General features: G+C 42.5%; 2 protein-coding genes across 5 annotated transcripts in view; one reads left to right on the forward strand and one right to left on the reverse strand.

Moving 5' to 3' along the window:
* Positions 1–521: 521 nt before the first annotated feature.
* Positions 522–3,323, forward strand: LOC131720910 (LIM domain and actin-binding protein 1-like; the record flags this gene model as incomplete). Its single annotated transcript, XM_059013352.1, is given in 2 exon segments — positions 522–655; positions 1,037–3,323. Coding segments are annotated over 2 exon segments (1,143 nt in total), but the record flags the coding sequence as incomplete, so codon positions are not given.
* The window catches only part of LOC117401072 (SPRY domain-containing protein 3), a 40,601-nt gene continuing 24,057 nt past the window's right edge, over positions 2,892–19,435 (reverse strand). For all 4 annotated transcript variants that reach the window (XM_034001508.3, XM_034001510.3, XM_034001509.3 and 1 more), the window contains 4 exons: positions 16,156–16,213; positions 11,248–11,367; positions 10,179–10,339; positions 2,892–8,890 (listed from right to left, as the gene is read on the reverse strand). In XM_034001508.3, coding sequence (XP_033857399.3) covers positions 8,756–8,890; positions 10,179–10,339; positions 11,248–11,367; positions 16,156–16,213 — 474 coding nt within the window. In that variant the 3' untranslated portion in view covers positions 2,892–8,755. The remainder of the gene's footprint in view (positions 8,891–10,178; positions 10,340–11,247; positions 11,368–16,155; positions 16,214–19,435) is intronic.

A 19,435-nucleotide genomic window follows, 5' to 3' on the forward strand; every position in this document is an offset into this window, starting at 1 on the left:
GGTATTGATTTTTTATAATGCATGTGGCCCCCCCCCCCCCAAAGTTATGGTCTGGCAACTTCTCAAACTCCATAGAGTTCACACAAAGAGATGTCTAAAAATGAAAATAAAAAGTTGTGACCCAAGAGCATACAGTTGTGACCTAGGAGGGGAAACTGCATGATCTCACAGCCAGGCTTGTGCAGGTGTCTATGGAGGGTGGGCTAATTGCACAGACTGCAATCACCAGACACCCCCTGGACTCCTATAGGGGTTGTTGGGCATTATTTCAGCACAGGATTTTTTTTATGATGCTTAATTGTGTGGAGCAGCATGGCATTTTACCATGTTATGCATTTATCCTGGTTTGCCATGTTTATTAATCTGCTTTACCATCCCTCACAATGCTTACCTATGCTTTTGCATGATTTCACTATGCTTTATTACACTTTGCTGTGCTTTTACTGTAGGGGAAACCCTTTTTTTATAAGGCAGCTGCTGCAGGGAACTAACGCAGGCAGTGTTGATGTTTTCATAAACAGAAGTTCCAGCTGCCGGCCCGGGAGACGTGCGTGGCGTGCGTGAAGACGGTCTACCCCCTGGAGAAGCTGGTGGCTAATCAGCAGGTCTATCACAGCAGCTGCTTCCGCTGCTCTCACTGCAACAGCAAGCTCAGGTGAGACGCCCTGGCGCTCGCGGGGTTGACCGCCGTCGCAAGACTGGCATTTAAAAGCAGATGCGTAGGTAGTGAACTTGGTACGGTTTTATGTATACACAGAGTGGCTGAAAGGGATGTAATGTGTAGAGATAGCGATTTTATACAAGCATGTAGAGTCTTTAGTGCTAAGTAACCACTTTTTAAAGTGGTGAATTTGTCAAGGGTGAGGTTTTTTTTTTTGTGCCTTGTTTAATTGATTCCTATGCTATCCAAACTCTTTCTGTTGGTTTTAAATTATGTGAATATCTATAGTGTGGGTTTCCATTATTGTAGGTAGTGTGGATAGGGGTTTGAGTTTAGCCTTGTTTTTTAATAAGCTGCATCTCTCTTTTTGAACAGTCTGGGTAACTATGCCTCCCTGCATGGCACAGTCTACTGCAAACCTCACTTCAACCAGCTGTTCAAGGCCAAGGGGAACTACGATGAGGGCTTCGGTCACAAGCCCCACAAGGACCTGTGGGCAAGCAAGAGCGAGGGAGAGGAGCACCAGCGACCTGAACTGGCCCCCGCGGACAAACAGCAGTGCCCCCTAGTGGAGGATTCCCCCATCGCCAAGGTCAACGTCCTGGCGGCCACCATCGAATCCAAGAGCTCCACCGCGGGACCTGCTGCGGAGAAACCTCTGGATACCAAGAGGTTGAAAATCACCTGGCCACCCCAGCCACAGGGGGGGAGGGCTGAGGGCCAGGGCGCAGGGGTGGAGGCGGGTACAGCGAGGCCCTTCAAAGCCAAGTGGCCCCCAGAGGATGAGGTCCAGGAGCAGGGCGAGAACCAGGAGCGGAGCGAGCTGCAGAAACTGCGCCGAAGTGCCTCCCTTAAGGAACGCTGTCGCCCCTTCACCGTGGCGCACAGTCCTGTGCGGGCCCCCAGGGAACCGAGAGAGCCGGTTAGAGCAAAGGAAGAGTGGAGGAGGAAGGAGGAGGAGGAGGAGGAGAGAACGGGAGCACAGACCCCAGAACTGAAACAAACCAAACTGGAGTCTCCAGCTGAAAGGGTGCAGGTGGAAGCCAAAGCAGCGCCTCCTGTGGAAGCCACCGGGGACCGCGTGCTGAACGGAGACTCCCCTTCCCCTTCTCCCACCCCCTCCTCGGAGAGCGAGGGCTGCCCGCTCCAGGCAGAGGAGAGCCAGCCGTCGCCCGCCCGCTCTCCTGCGGTAGAGAAGGAGGATCTGAAGCCCTCCACATTGGCCCTGGAGCAGGGGGACCGAACCCCCGAGGTGCTCCCCAGTCACGGCAACCGCAAGTCCCAGGACGTGGGCTTCTGGGAGGGGGACGGGGAGGAGGCGGAGGACCTGTCTGTGGAGGAGCTGATCAAGAGGAATCGATACTATGAGGAGGAAGAGGACTGAGCGGAGACAGCTTTGATGAGAAGATTTCAAATAAACACAAAATTGAATTTCTTTTTGGTGATGGGCTTTTTGTTCATAACCAAGTTATCGCATCTCTCTTTCTCCTCTGATTTTTAGTTGTTAACCGCACAGGCTTTTGGAAATATAAAGTTTGTTCTGATTTTCATTGCTAATTAAGAAGCTGCCCTTAATTTTCTTTTGTGTAATGTTTAATTATTTTTTTTTATATCTTCTGACTAATGAATGCATATTTAATTTTGTTTTACATTTTTTGTTCTGAGTTGGTAATTGTAAATGAGTGGGGTTTGATACCCAGGCGAATTTAATTTTTATCTTCAATTAATCTGGCTCTCGCTGGAAATGAAATGCACGATACTGATTTTGTTTTGTAACGTCGCATCTTGCATTTTGTTCCGGTAGTGAAATCATGTTCTGCTTTTTTACTTTTTTTTTTTTTTTAAAGTTGGGTTTAGCATCTCCAATTAGCAGGGCTCTCTTCACCTGAACTGGAAACCTGCACTGATGTACTGCGCTAGGACTACGAGGATACAATGCTGGCTATACAATGACTTGAATAGCGTTTTTTAAAGGCTGGAAACGGCACTTTAATAGGCATTCCACTTATTTTTATTTTGTTTGTGTTGTTTTAAATGTACAGTACTCCTTTCTGTGAAAAGTTTGCTTTCGCTAACTGATGATGGCCAAATGGAACAAGAGAAAAAAAAAAAAACGTAGCGTTTTTTTTATAACGGCACTGGTCAATTTTAATCATTCTCCTTGATTCTATCCGCTCTCAAAGGTTTAACTTAATTGTAACAGTTGTGTATAGGGTTGGTGCCAGTTACCTTGTGTTTTTTTTTGTTTTTTTTTTGATGGAATTGGAAATTTGATTTTAAATCTGAATCGATCTCATCCCTGGCTGTGTGTGTTCTAGGTCTCCTTCTTGTACAAACCGCTCCAAACGCACAGGCCGGACTGTCTTGACACCTCTCCTCTGTTCCGGTTTGCTCAAGCCTGCACCAGAGCTGGTTCAGAGGCAGCTGCAGAATATTCCTCATCAGCACAGCTGCCCTAATATAAACCACCTGTCCCCACCTTCTAGGGGTCTTGAACAGACCTGTTTGTGTTTTTCGGAGAATCTGTCTGTCCAGAGTATTATTGGACACCTGGCTAAGACTGACTTTTTCTTCATTTCTTTCTTTCTTTTTTAATAGAGGTATATAATGTCTGCCTTTTCTTACTGCTTTAGCATTTTAATAAATTTGTTTTTATTCAAAACTGTGTGGATTCATTTTCTAATTTTAAAAAAAAGGGGAGGGGGGAAGGGGGAATGGAGAGAAGAGAAACGTATGCAAAGAGAAAACGTTTGATCAATTCAAGGCAGTTTTCAATGCGTTTTGAAATTGCAGTGGGTCAATATGTCAGAAGTGTAAAATGATCACAGTGATTCTGCCTGAACAGGACCAGGTAGCCCATTCACTGCATGCGCCACTCTGTGTGAAGAAGCCTCCCTCCCTCTGTCCTAAGGCTAACACCACTTCATTTCCAACTCTATGTCCCCCTGATCCTGGTTTCTGTATCAGTCTTTTGTAAAGTCTTGGGTAGGGTTCACTTTTATCAACCCCTTTTAAGATTTTCAAGACTTCAAACATGTTCCCCATCCATCATTCTTCTAGGATCAACAGATTCTGCGCTTTGAGTCTGTCTTTGTAGCTCTGTCTTTTAAGCCCAGGGATCACTCAAGGGCAGGGGGGCTATTCTGCTTGCGGTTTAACAGGTAAAATGATATCATTAACTACGTCAGGGTCTGGATGGAGGTGTAACTGTTCCAACCCTGTTCTAAATTGTTTAATTGAACCAAAGACCAGGAGTGGAAGGGCCGGCTTTTGCCAGCCCTGCTCTAGATGCTCCTTGCTGGACTGTAGCGGCACTGACCACAGAGAGGCGTCAGAGAGGAGATTAAGGTGTAAATAGCCATCTTTTATTAACATGTATAAACATCTTGGTTATGTACATACACTTTTATATAGGACAGTGCCTGTTGCAATTTCATAAATACAAGAGAGCTGGGACTGGTGGTTTTTTGTTTGGGGGGGGGGGTTCCAGAATCTTATGCAGGATGACAGATGCAGACTCATTCGATCAGCTTGCTCTCTGCCTCTTTGATTTTTTTTTATTTAAGAGAAGAAAGCTTTTGGCTGGGACCACACCTTTTAACTCACTCCACACAAACTAAAGAAAGGTTCTTTTTGGGGGAAAACAAAGTTGGTCTTTGTATTTCAAAATCAGATCAAAATTGACATGCAGCTCTGGCCAAAAACTTTGCTTCACCTAGAATTTTAGGTATGTATGTACATAAAAAAAAAAAAAAAAAAAAAAAAAAAAAAAAAAACTCTTCCTCTATGAACATTATTTATACATTTTATTTATCATGTAATGAAGAAACTACAAAATGATATCGCAAAAGCCTACCGGAAGTCAGCATAGTAGTACAGTATTTCATGAAGTATATGGAAAACTACAAAGCGGTGTGCAATTCAATATGTTAACGTAACATTATTCAGCAGGTTTCATTCAAAAATTTTCACAGCAAAGGTTTCACAGCAAAATGAGTTCGTTCTAGAGAGTGATGCTCAACTTTTGGCCACAGCTGCACATCCAGGTTATTGTATAAACAAAACACGAATAAACTCACAGATCTATTAATCTTTTCTGTTCTCATCTCAATTTCTGTTACCCACAGTGGGGGTCAGACCTATGACTACTAGGAAACGATTTCAAATCATTATTTTTTCTTGGTACATTTGCCCTGTAAAATGTAAAGCTTAAAACAAAACATTGAAAAACGAAGCAGGAGTGAAATATTTTCATCCTACGTGTTCAACTTTAGCCGCTGATTTCCAGAAGTGTGCAAAACATTCCGATTATTTATTTCATAAAGAGGGCTGGATGGGACCGAATATCTGTTGCTTGGGGTCAATGAGAAAAAAACAGCTTTGGTATATTTCAGGTTTGGGGATCTTTATGAGGTAAATACCCATACGGTAATGGTTACATTTCGTACTTGAAAAGGGAACAAGCCTCTACTGCAACATATTATTTATAAATTCTATATCAAAAAAGATATCCTGCAAAGGAAACTGATGCATTAATGAGGTCTGCATTCTACTGTAGAGATGAGTGTTCACCGATCCTTTCTTTAATAAGTGAGATTATTTTTTCTTACTGTAAAATGGTGCAAATTTGTTTTCCAGCTCGAAATAAAAGGATATTCAAATCAGTTTAATAACCCTTTCAGTCCTGAATTATTTTTGTCGTGTCAAAGTTATACAATTAAAAAAGAATCTCCTTTATTCATTAAAAACAGGACAAGTATATTTCTCACATATATTTCTACACGACCTCGGACTGGGACCTAGGATTGCGGTGAGGTTCCAACGTGATTTCAGACGGCACGAAGATAACCTGGACTGGATGAGCCAGGACTGAAAGAATATTCAAAACATGAAAAATCTCTTTGTTGCAGCTCTAAGTTTCACACACAACCTGCTCATCACTGGCATTCAGAGGAAGATATTTATCTTCCTAATGCAGGCATCTCTCTCCTTGCTTCGTGGTAATCTTGGACTTGCCTATTAAGGGTACAGCTGGTTTGGAGGGGGTCTTTAAAACCAGACACAAACCTTGCAATACTGTACATGAAACAAAACAAAAAATGATATATATAAAAATATAAGTGTAAACCGTTTGAACCGTGAGCAGCCACGTAGAGGAGAGGAGAGCAGGGGATGGAAGTTTGCCAGACTTTAGACGAGTTTCAAGTGTTGAATTGATTACAGTACTGCCCCACCGCCCTCCCAAAACATCTCAGATGCGTTTTAGCAGCCACAGCGTCATCATTAATTACATTTCTAATAGTTGTAGCATCACCAGCCTGAGACTCCTACCTTTAACACACACACACACACACACACACAGACAGGTAGGAATCTACACAGGCGTTTGTAGAGATTTGCATGTCTGACCATGCTTACAAAAACCTCCCCCTCATTCTCTCCATCAGAAGGTAAACTTTGCATATGACCCACAGCCAGGCACGATGGATTGAAAGTGCCACGGTGTGGAAAGCAAGCTGAATACATCTCCTCATTGTAAACACCTACTGTATGCGGACTGGAAGGTGTTTGAACGTTTAAAAACGGTTTAACTAAAATAAAAATCCTAAAAACTGTGCAGTGTTTCTACTCGATGTTCAACCGAAGATGTGAGGATCCAGCGTTTTTTTTTATAGTATCTTGCAGCTTTGTGAAAACGCTGGAATCGAGCATGGTTATCATTTGAAATGAAATTCAAAAGCTGAACTAAACTAACCTTTTTCATAGAAAATGTGCCTGATAGTTTAAACAACGCCGGTTTAAATCTACTGTATTTACAGCCCTCTTTTGTGCAGACTGGAAGTTAGGGATTTCTACAATATATATTTTAAATATACAGGAGGGTTTTTGTAATGTCGCTTCACACAACCGCTGTGAAAAACAAACCATTCTGAATTGAGACCCTTTTTTTTTTTTTTGCTTGTAAAAGGGTGGCGCCCGTATTAAATCCGTCAATGCAGCCGTGCACAACTACGGCCAGGGTTTCTGTCCCATGCAGGACCTACATTAGTTAACTGACTCTTCAGGTACGTGATTTAGGTCCTGGCTGGAATGGAATCTAAGGCACAGTTGTGCTCCACTGGGTCAATGCATTGCTGTTTGTTGCACTACAGCACCCTCTGTGGTAGTGCAAGCAGCTGCTTCCCATAGTTTTTTTTTTTCACAGGCAGCAGTGCAAAGTAGCCAAGTGATTATTTCTGCCCTCCTACAGTATAACATTATATATGTATATGCATACAGCTTTATATTTGTCAGTGTTTTTTTTTTTTTTCCTATTCTGACCTTTAGCACTATATTTTATTAGACTATTTGTAAAATATATTTTCAAGGTTAAAAAAATAATGGAGAGTGAGATTTTAAATATTGATTGGACTCTAGCTATAGGGAGCACACTGGAAAAATGACAGTCACCCCAGAACTCATTCATTTGTACATTCTCTGCTGTGACTATCTATGTCAATTTTTGGTAGGGCTCCTCCCTTGTCTCATCAGTTTTAATTGAATTTCTACACTCACTCGCACAGGGCAGCATTATTTGAAATGCTGAAACCTACAATGCATTGGAACTGGTAACTGCACAGCTGTACAGCACACTGCTGGCTATTTTTGTTTTTACAAATTAAATCTGATGTTAAAACAAGCTACCCGTTTGAGGAATCGATTCTATAAACCAGTTTCTTGCTGGAATTTTTTTTTTAAAAACGGGATTCAAGTGCACACAGATTCTGAAGCATTGGTTCCTACCGCACGCCACCGAATTTGGCGACTAAAAACTGCATGTCGGTTTTATAGAAGACTATTGAAGAAGGCTTGATTGCTTGTGCTGGGAAACCCTTCACATAGTTAAATGATTAAATCCCATATTCTAGGTCCCTCCACCAAACCTACCAAGTAGTACTGAACTATAAAACTGAAAAACCCCATCACTCATCCATTGACATGAACGCAGAGAGAGAGAGAGAGAGAGAGAGAGAGAGAGAGAGAGAGAGAGAGAGAAGGGGGTCGACGCCTCAGTGTGGTCATGGATTGCTCTGCAGACCGGCGGTGGTTTCACAGCCTCGTCTCAGATGCTGTTGTGTTGTTTGTAGACTCTGCTGCTCTTATTTCGTCTTCCCCAGTCTTGTGCGCGTCGCTCCACTCAAGCACTGAGGTGTTCAGATCTCACCCGCAGAGTAAGAAAAATGTGGGTGCCTGATTACCCTGTTGCTTTTACACAGTCACGGGTCAAAGCTTGGCCAGGCTAGTCCTGGGGAAAGTGTCAATCTCTCAGCTGCGTTGGCCATCGCTGTTATTTTTTCTCAGTCCTGTTGCAGAGGAGTCCAGTGAAAGGACAGCAGCATCAGCAACGTGTCAGCCGCTAGGCATCAGTGCTGCCACAGCCTTGCTCGGTGGTAGTGGAGGGGACCAGCAATGTCTGTCCCAGCGGCTGGCCATGATTTTATTCTTCAGCCTCTGTCTGTCTGAATGACATATTGAAATGGCTGGTTTCACTGGTTAGCAATAATCTTGGACAACCCAATGGCAGCATTCGGTTAGAGCTAAGTGGGGTCTTTGAAGCCAGCCTGAAATATTGAATACATTCCTATCACAGAGCCTGGCTGGGTTGCTGCAGAGGGGAGTTAGTGAGTGAGAGTCCGAGCCTGGCTGGGTTGCTGTAGAGGGGAGTTAGTGAGTGAGAGTCCGAGCCTGGCTGGGTTGCTGTAGAGGGGAGTTAGTGAGTGAGAGTCCGAGCCTGGCTGGGTTGCTGTAGAGGGGAGTGAGTGAGTGAGAGTCCGAGCCTGGCTGGGTTGCTGTAGAGGGGAGTTAGTGAGTGAGAGTCCGAGCCTGGCTGGGTTGCTGTAGAGGGGAGTTAGTGAGTGAGAGTCCGAGCCTGGCTGGGTTGCTGTAGAGGGGAGTTAGTGAGTGAGAGTCCGAGCCTGGCTGGGTTGCTGTAGAGGGGAGTGAGTGAGTGAGAGTCCGAGCCTGGCTGGGTTGCTGTAGAGGGGAGAGAGAGTGAGTGAGAGTCCGAGTCTGGCTGGGTTGCTGTAGAGGGGAGTGACGGAGTCCGATCCGAGCTTAGCCACTCAAGGGATGCAGGTCCACTCCAACCTTTTCCCCGCTGCTCATCATCCCGATGGTGGGGTAAAACCCTCCGGTCGGGACCACAGCCTCCCTCTTCCCAATGATCTTCCCATTCCGTGTGAAAAACACCTGGTAAAATGGGAGGAGAAAGAGAGAGGTTAGTGAATGAAAAGAGCGGGCCATTGAATGCTTGCAGAAAATAAGAAATAAATTAGATTTATTAACAGCCCGCGAGTGGGTGGTTTTGACGGGAGTTTCTTTGCTTGTTTTTGATAAGTTTGGGTACAGTCGGTCTGACTACACATTTCGGGAATCTGTTGCTTTTACAGTAACTCGCCACTAGATGGCACAATGGGACGCCTATCAGAAGAACTGATCTGTGTTTGTAGGAGAAAGTGCAACTTTTTTTTTTCAAAACAATGACATCTGAAAAGTCAGACAGTTGCGCTAACTTTTGTTTGAACCTGTTCTCGATAATCAGTGGAGCTGTGGAAAACATGCGGTTAGCACATACTTTATTTTAAATCAACAGTTCAATATGTCTTCAATTAAAAACAAAAAACGTAGGTTCCTAAACTGTGCATTGTGTATGTTTACAGTCAGTCCAATGACATCAGTGGAAACGGTATCTTAGTTACACTGGTTAGTTAGACTAACGGCAAGCCCAAGCTATCTGTGGTGATGGATGGAATGGGTTTGTCCTAATCCACAGAGGTTTGATCAAAAAATGTTTTGGGGCTTCTCTGACATTAAAAGACAGTAACGTAATGGAACATTCCGCTTTTATGGAACAGCCCACCCAAGCATTCCATTAGGAGACAAGATTCTGTCTTCTTTTCTTTTGAACTTAAATTTAGCAACGGGGCCATTTAGCCCATCACAGTGTCTCCGATTCCTAGTAGATGATTAAAACTTTAATCTTGAAAACAATCAAGTCGGGTCCCAGTGATTCAGCATCATTTACACGGAAAGGGAATCCATTCTCTGCCACCAATCTCTCTGTTTAAAGAAGAGTTCCCTACTTGAAATCTGTCTCCACTTAATTTCCAAACATGTGTCCTGGTTTTCTGTGCTCTTCCCCCCCCCCCCCCCCCAACGTCTCCCACGAAAGATTTACAGGTCGAAACGTTTGTCATATTGAGTTCCAGGAAGTTCGTTTCAGAATTTCTAAATGTGCCACTAAAAATCGAGAGTTTTATGGATCATCCACTGTACATCGCTGGCTTTTACAACGACAATGAGAAAATAAGTGTGCAGTCATAAAGACAACGGTATCTGTCTGTCTCAAAGACTGAAATTAGTTTGGGCTCACATACTTGAAATCACTTTATGATGTGGACTCCCTCCCCAAATTGTAAAAGGAGGACCAGTTAATAGGTGATCAGCTCTTGTCGGTTTTGAAGGCTCTGTTCTTTACCATGACTTTCTTGCCATCGTGCTGCTGCTCCATCTCTTCTCCCTCCTCCTCCTCCTCTTCCTCCTCCTCCTCCGCGTCCGCGTCGTTCAGGTACAGCACGTTCTGCACTCGCCTCTGCTTCGGCTTCACCTCCATGGAGTTCAGGCAGTCATCGCTGTCTTCTGGGGAATCACAGAGAGACACAAGGACACACAGAGGTGTAAAGATACACTGGCTCTGAAAGAACCCACTTCACGGCACGCTCAGTTCCGCTCCCCCTGAGCAGCTCAGAGCTGCAGAGAGGATTTCATCGGTGATCCGAGTGAGAGGAAAAACTCTCGCTCTGAGCCGCTCCGTTACTTAACACACCAACTGTGAGCGTTCCTAGGTATTGTGCTGAGTTACTCCTGGGTAGAGCTGATTATTCCATTATTAGTGTTGGGACAAACATTTAAAAAAAAAAGCAAAAAATGATCATGTTCGCATTCATTCGTTTTAAAGATAACACGGGCAAGAAAGCAAGGCATTAACGAGTTAGGAAATAAATAACACGCATTCTACTGTGCAGATCAGAGATTTGTGTCCCTTCTCTAAGAGATTTGATGCCATACTTGGACAGATTTTTCTTCCTCTTCTGTAATATAGTGCTGCACTATCCGATTACTCGGATCAAGCTCTTCACAGGTGAAGGCGATTGGTGTTGAACCGAATTTACCATTCCAGGTGAAGAAAGTGAAGAGACAGCTGCTTGGGTTTGTGTGGATCGCTCTTCTCCAGAGTCTAAAGAAAAGCAGCGATCAGCAGAAAGCCAAGCTGCTGTTTTTTTGACTCGTTCTCACTTGGAATGGTAAAAAAATCAGCCCAGACAACACCAACGACCCTCACCTGATTTGTCAGCACCTGATTTCTGTGGAGCTCAAAATCAGACTGAATCGGTTCCGCTACTCCTGGAGTTAAAACACCACAGCGCTCTCGTTCTGTATTCTGTGTGTATGATGCATGGAAGAGAATGTACCACTGTCATCTGGGAAAACGCACACAGAAGCGATGATTAAAATTAGACTGCAGTGGGATGGAGAGGTGGTCTTACCTTCGCTGTCCAGGATGTAGTCCCGGGGGAACATGATCCCGCAGCCCATGATGTCCCCTTCAAAGCAGCGTGGCCCGAAGGGGTCCCCCACCCCGCTGCCGTGGAAGATCTTCCCATCGTCTGGGGAGGGACAGACCCCAGCGTCAGAGCAGACACACAGTGTATGCAATCATGCCCGAGTGTTTCTGGGTTCTGCTTCCCCAGGATCGAGCTGATAATTTTTCTCAGTATCTGGCTTTTAAGCTTGTCAGGAGAATCCTAAGTACTGGGTCAGGTGGGGGAGCCGACAGAGTTGCCATAGTGTCACATGATTTGAATTGAATGAGGGAGGCTTTCAAATGATGGCAAGCTCAAAGCCAGGTAAAAGCAGAATTTCAATTTAAAAAAAAAATGAAACAGAATCACTCAGACTGGCCAATGCATTCTACAGTGGGGAAGATGCTGGCAAGCTAAGCATTCAAAGCTACATACACTTTGACAGTAAAAAACTGCCTGTTTATCAGACTCAATATATATATATATATATTTTTTTTTCCATGTGGCTGATCCCTCATTGCTGTTTTGCCCTTGGGTTTACCATGCTGTAGAGTTGTTTTGCAGTTTCGTGATTTCAACTTATCCCACCCTGCTAATACCCAAATGCACCTGCTGGCACCTTTCGCTACCACTCCAAAAAAGCACTTACATTACGAAAAAAAAACCAAAAAAAACACACATTACAAAACAGCATCACTAAAAAACAAGCAAACAAAGCAAACCGCAGGCTTCCATCATTCGAGGCTGACGATAAATATTTTCCTGGTCGTCCTTGGCAACCAGGGGGGGGACGACACTGTTTAAACAATCACTATCTAAAATTAAACAAAGTGGGTGGGTGTCACTTTTATCTCTTCCTTCCTCCAGGGGTTGAGAAGAGGGTTCTACCGCGAACAAATCGGTGTGAGGACAAATCATCAGGAACAACCAAAACCTTCGAACAACCTCTGCCAGCGAGATTCTCTCCTCACTAAGCCGTTTCGTTTTGCTTTTCCAGGGCAATGCCAAATTTAACCTGCCGCCACCACACTATAAATTAGCTTTCTTCTTTCCTGCACAGCAGGTATTAGAATCCCCACGTCCTGACCCCATGTGGAGAGCTCTAGACTGGAAATGCAAGGCTCAGCATGGGGGGACCCAGGGATCTGCTGCACAGGTAGGATGGAAGTGAATTTATAGCGTGATGGCGGCAGGATAAACAGATCAAAGTGAAAACTAAATCTGGAACTCTTTAGTACAACGGTTGTGACAACGTGGAAGCAATTCACTTAAAAAAAAAAAAAAAAAAAAAAAGGAGTGCTAAATAATGCTAGCAAATTAGTCCAACGCTGCGGATTGCAGCTGGAAAATTTGAAACACAACATGAATTGATCAGGCCCCCTCTAAGCAGCAGCAGTATCTTTTCACCTGTAAAATTGTCTTTGAGATACAGCTGTGTATTCCAAATTATTGAACGCAAGAAAGAAGATTTTCAGCCAAACAAAAAGGGGTGGAGGTGCTAATGATTATTCAGTTGCTGCTAAACTGAATTTGAAAGCCTTGATTACCCCTTTAAGATAGTTCAGAGAGCCAGGATGCTTCTTGATACTACTACTACTACTACTACTAATAATAATAATAATTATAATAATAATAATAATATTAATAACAACAACAACAACAACAAGCAGAGAGATGTGTTCTTGCTCTGTCTGTTCGGTGGGTGAACCCACATGTCAAAGCAGTCTCTAAATCAGATAGGCGAAGAAAACGCATCACACTCTGAACAAGACCGCAGTCTTAACACACACACACTGAACAAGACCGCAGTCTTAACACAGCCTCTGAACAAGACCGCAGTCTTAACACACACACTCTGAACAAGACCGCAGTCTTAACACACACACTCTGAACAAGACCGCAGTCTTAACACACACACTCTGAACAAGACCACAGTCTTAACACACAAACACTGAACAAGACCGCAGTCTTAACACACACACTCTGAACAAGACCGCAGTCTTAACACACACACACTCTGAACAAGACCGCAGTCTTAACACACACACACACTGAACAAGACCGCAGTCTTAACACACACACACACACTGAACAAGACCGCAGTCTTAACACACAAACACTGAACAAGACCGCAGTCTTAACACAGCCTCTGAACAAGACCGCAGTCTTAACACACACACTCTGAACAAGACCGCAGTCTTAACACACACACTCTGAACAAGACCGCAGTCTTAACACACACACTCTGAACAAGACCGCAGTCTTAACACACAAACACTGAACAAGACCGCAGTCTTAACACAGCCTCTGAACAAGACCGCAGTCTTAACACAGCCTCTGAACAAGACCGCAGTCTTAACATAGCCTCTGAACAAGACCGCAGTCTTAACACAGCCTCTGAACAAGACCGCAGTCTTAACACAGCCTCTGAACAAGACCGCAGTCTTAACACAGCCTCTGAACAAGACCGCAGTCTTAACACAGCCTCTGAACAAGACCGCAGTCTTAACACACACACTCTGGCAGGTCCAGTAAGAAAAAAAAATCACATCTCGGTTCCTACAAGTCTGATTCCACAGCTTTACATTTTTTTTTTTTTTTTTTTAATTAAAAAAAAACAAAACAAAAAAAAACATAAGGGCTGGACAAAAAAAAAATTAGAAAAACCTGCCCTAACACTGCCAAAAGCGTACAGCTTTACAAATCGACGTCAGGACGATGATTCTGCAAACACGTTCTGTTGGGATATGTCACCATTCCTCAGTGATTATCAGCCTCTTGTTCAATCAAGGAAGTTCAATTCTGTTTCTGACAAATTGGCAAGATTAATGTATGAATTGTGATTATAATGATGAATCATTAAACCCACAGCGTTTTGACCTCGTCATGTTTTTAGATAAAACAGACTGCTTTTGTAGTCTGGGCCAGGCCAGTTCATTAATACTTGATCTTCTAAGAGGGACCATTGTCTACAGAGCTGCCATGTGTTTAAACGCAACACGACGCAGCTTGTACAATATGACCACAGATAATACTATCTTAGACACAAACACCTGAATAGCCACCTTTCTGCAATAACTAGATGGGCCTCAAAACGCTTTACTTTTTAAAATCTGTGACGAGAGGATTGCCTACAGGAAGAGAAAGGAACAAAACACCTCGTTTGCAGAAGCACCGATCCCGTTAAGCTTTTGACGACCGTCTGGGAAAAAAAAAAAGATTACAGGCACCGACAAAATTAATTTTTTTCATTGCAATAAACGACCAAGGCACTAATAAGTGATATTATCAATACAAATCAATTATTAGAGATGCAACAACGAAGCAAATACTCACTCTGGTGCACTATTTGCAGCCTCGCGCATACTGTAAAGCCATAAATATTGGCGAGCCTTTTATTATACGTTTTTTGCATATGAAAAAAAATAAAAACCGCGAAACATTTTTGGCACGAATATCAAATTCCACTAACAATACGTGCTTTGTATATTTTTTATTGGTGTGATTCGCCAAATATTTTGGTCACAAGTATTTATGGATTTGCAGTATGTCACACAGCCTCACGGCTGAGGTTCGTTTTGCCCGTTTTTGTCAATTCCCTAACTAAATACTGGACGGCTGAGCAAAAAGGTTCACACAGCTTCCTTTACCGACCGCGCAGGTCTCTGCGACAGCCTCTCTCTTCACACAGACTGCCCAGAACAACCATTTTCTTTAATTCTTTTCTTTATAAAATTACTTTCTCGGTATAATATCATGCTCCTGGTTCCAGTCGTATCTCCTCAGCGGTATCTGAAGGCGTCTTGCTTTTGAATGACAAAGTGTTCTCAATGCACTGCTGCTGGTTAACCGTCCAGCATTCAATTAGAAAGTTGCTTGGGGATTGCATTACTATTAGGTCATTGTAAACATCTCCTAACATGTTGCATCCTGGTTCATATTGTACTTTAGTAGTATTATTATTTGCACTTACTGTAAACTACACTGTGTTTCAATATGAAGCTTGCATTGTAACCCTGTACTGCCCTGTAACACCTGGAAGTCGCCTTGGATAAAGGCGTCTGGCCAAATAAATAAATACTAATTATTACTGCTCTGTTCTTTTTAACTTTTGTTTCAGAAGGTTTCACTCCAAGCTATGTTCCTTAGCTGCTGGGATCACACACACTAAGGAGTCGTATCAGATTGTAAGGAAGAATCACATTATAATGTGTTTGACGGTTGATGGTCTTGAAGGGAGGCAGGATATTTGTTCAGCGCAGATAAAAGAATGAATAACACAGGCTGCGAGCGAAATTCCTTCATTTAAAATAAATAAATACATCTCCTAACCTTTGCTTTACCCGCCCAGCGGCAACAGAGACCACTAGCTGGTAGGATCGATGTCAGATCAAGATACTGTACAGCCGGGCTCCATATACAGTAAACGTTTGAGACCTGCAAGCCAGCGAGCAAACAAAAAGATCTTGTCTGTTTATCCAAGTGTAGAGCGAAGCAAAAATAGCAACCGCCCACCACCATCAATAAAAACAGATTGGGAGAGATTAAGGGGGCTGTAGTGGCCCGTGAAGGAAACGCTAAATAAAACACGTTGAAAAAAAAAAAAGATGTTCGCGTATTCTTTGTTATGAAGTGTGCAGGGTGGTTGTCAGGACTGAACCTATCAACAGTACCTGCGTTCTGTTCTGCTTGCATCTCCATGCCTCATCTATGCTTTCATTGTTTCTGTTGTGTGTTGACAGATTGATTGACAGATTGACTGATTGATTGATGGCGTCACAAGCCTCTGCAGCCGTCATCTTCCCCACTGTCCGCTACCTGTCTAAACAACGTAATGGGGAAACACTGTTTCAGTTTTGACAGGGTGCTCACCCGCGTGGTAGGCCACTGATCCTCTGCTCCAGCCGGGGTGTCGGTTTTTTGGGTAATCCTAAAAAAAAAAAAAAAAAATAACAAAGAAATGCATCATTAACTGACTGTCAGTGAAAACGGTTTACGCTTCTCCACACAGTACAGCATCTAGAAATAAAGCACTGTAAACTTGTTCGGTTTACAGTTTTATGTGTCAGACAGTGCTTTGAGCTTGTCTGGAGAATAATAAGTGCCAGGACTGAACAGCCTACCTAATTCTATACAAATCTGCCAGCGCCAACTACTCTCTCTGTCTATATGAAGGAGTAGGTGGAGCTGACAGCGTTGAAAATTCGCTTTTTTCACACTATTTAAAATAGAATGAATTAGGCTTTTCAGTACCGGTACTTCGGGTTCTCTGGACAAGCTAAAAGCAGGTTCAAAGCCTGGCAAAGGCAGATTTAGAGAAACTCGACATAAGAGCAACACAACCCAGAAGCACTCCATAAAACTGTAAGCGAAATACAAACGGGTTTATTCTTTACAGTTCAGATCTTTACGAAATCCGACACCCCTGCATTGGTGTGTTAACAGTTTTGAGTCGCTGAACAGCGTCTAAAACGTTTCACAAGCCTCTGCTGCTGATGCCACGTAGCAGCGAATACATTAAACAAAATAAAAAAAAAAAAAAATAATAATAATGTTTCGTGCCAAATAAAATACACAAGTGGCCAACATCTGATAGCACAGGAGATGACTCAATGGCAATTATCAGAAATGTGTTTTGTTATCCTGTGCCTCACTGTCGTCATCTTCCTCAGTATTCTTGTGTGAAGATGACTGTGTTCTTTATATAAACTGGATGAGGAGGACGGGGAGGAGGACGAGGAGGAGGAAGGCTTCATGCTATCATTTTAATTAAACGTGCTCATGGCTTAAACTTGCTTGTGCGTTTTTACATGTTTGATTCTTTTTTATTATTGTTATTTTGTTGTTTTATTACTGCATTGAATGCAAGACGCTGAACAAAATTTATACTTTATAAAATCACAACTAACTCTATACGATATTTACACAGGATTAGGGTTAATGTGGCTTTTGATTGAAATCCGTCCTGTGATCCACAAGCATGCAAAAACGTGTCGTATTCTTCCAGATCCAGTATCGGGCAGGTTAATCACACCTAAAGGTAAACAGGTTCCTAAAACAAAGTCCCGTTACACTGAAACGCACACCTACTCGAGACAAACTGCTCGAGTTCAATAAGGGTTTCAAGGCATCTTTAAAGAGTATTGGACTGGTTTACATTCCTGCAACCAGTCCTGCTTTGAAGTACCGTTGCAGGAATTTTGTTTACAAAAGGCGACAGTCAAAAATGTTTCCTATGGAAGCTGTTTCACCTTCAATGGAATTACCGTCGGGTACATTTGCAGAATACTCCTGCATTCTTGTTTCCTCCCCACGTATTTCGATTTCTGTGTAGACCCACTGGTGCAATTTTGCTCATTTTAATGTTTTTATTATTATTATTATTATTATTATTATTATTATTATTATTATTATTATTATTATTAGTATTATTATTATTATTATTATTATTAGTAGTATTATTATTATTATTAATTGTGCAGCAGATGCTTTTATCCAAAGCAACTTACATAAATTAAACAAATATAAAAAGTATATATATATAATAAAAAAAAGTTACAGATAGAAGGTTTCTTAAAATTGCTTCCATTTTTTAAAACACGCGCAATTTTTAAACAAGATCACCTTTCATATTTATCATGTCCCATAATGCTCAACAACACACTGAAGACTGAAGACGTTTCAAGATGCTTTCCAAGTTTTTAAAAAAGTGTGTTCATTTTAAGGTCATTTTTCCTACAAATGCGTCTGCACAGGATTCGATGCACATTCGAAAAATATCTGGTCCACTCCCCCAGTTCTGTACTGCTCTTAAAGTATTGTTTGGTTGTTCATTTTCTCAACTTCCATTAAGATTTTAAGAGACACTCAAGTCCCCCTTTTTTTGCTAAATAAAATAAAATCCTGTTCCCTCAGCCTATTCTCATAGCTCCTTCCTTTTAAGTCTCTGCAGCTCTAAAAAGCTGGGCTGTGCCCCATGTGATGTTTGCTGAGAACACCAGACACTACAAAAGAATCCATGTTGTACGAACAGTGCGGCAGTATCCAATGGCCCCTGGCTGTGTTTATAGATATATATATTTATATATAAAACTGCTATCTGCTATCTGGCAGCATGCATCGACACCCCTTACAGCAGAAGAGTCAACACTACTCAGAGCAGCGCTGGCACAGAACAGGGGTAAATCCATATCAAAGGTATAAATCAATGCTCCTGCTTTGTAAAGCCGTCCCCTGTCGCTAGCTCTGCCTGGGGCTGCGCAGATTTGTGCAGTCCCTTTGGGAGCTGAAGATGCGTTTTGTGACGACTGCCCTGTAGAACAAACCCATAGTTTTATTTTTTATGTCCATCTGCAAGTCGAACTTACATTTATGCAGATGAAAATCACTTATGAAATTGTGATGAAACTTGGTATTAATATTATTTAGTTATTGGGAGTTGTCCGATGAGGGGGACATACAGCGATCTGTACAACGGGTCTGTCTGTAGGTCACATTTTTACATGTATCTTGAAAACACAATCGGTTGTTCTGCATACTGTAAAGCATTCTTTAATAAACACTGTTCCATGATACGAAGACCTCATTTGTTTGCCATCCAGTTCTTGAACCCCACTTACACAATGTTCATGAAGCTATCTTTTCTTATTTCTTACTCTATACTAGTACATACTGTTGATGTTCACCACGGTCATCAATTCGTTTTTTTATTTTTTTTTTACAGCAATGAGATTGCTTGAATGTTTGTATATTCTTTTTTTAAAATTTGTATCATCAATATTAATAATAAAAAAAACACAAACAGGCAGGCTAGCAAGAACACTCATTTTTTCCATTCATGCGAAGAATCGACAAGCCTCCCCCGCATCCCCCCCCCCCCCCCCCAAAAAAAACAAAACACAACAAATTAACAAAATATTTGTAGGACTAATTGGAATCCGGCATTTATTTCCAAAGAATGCAACAACATGCTGTTTCTATTTAACATCAGCACACATGGCGTATGAGGTCTGCAGCGCGTCTAGCACCAGATCCTATCTGTTCAGTTTCCATTCATAGCAGCTAACCAGGGACAGTGGAAGAAATGCACACTGCAATAAGTAACATACTGTACATTCTCCCCTGTCAAATATACAACTTGCACGTTTCCTGT

This window comes from Acipenser ruthenus, chromosome 45 (genome assembly GCF_902713425.1).
Source record: "Acipenser ruthenus chromosome 45, fAciRut3.2 maternal haplotype, whole genome shotgun sequence".
Classification (NCBI taxonomy): domain Eukaryota; kingdom Metazoa; phylum Chordata; class Actinopteri; order Acipenseriformes; family Acipenseridae; genus Acipenser; species Acipenser ruthenus.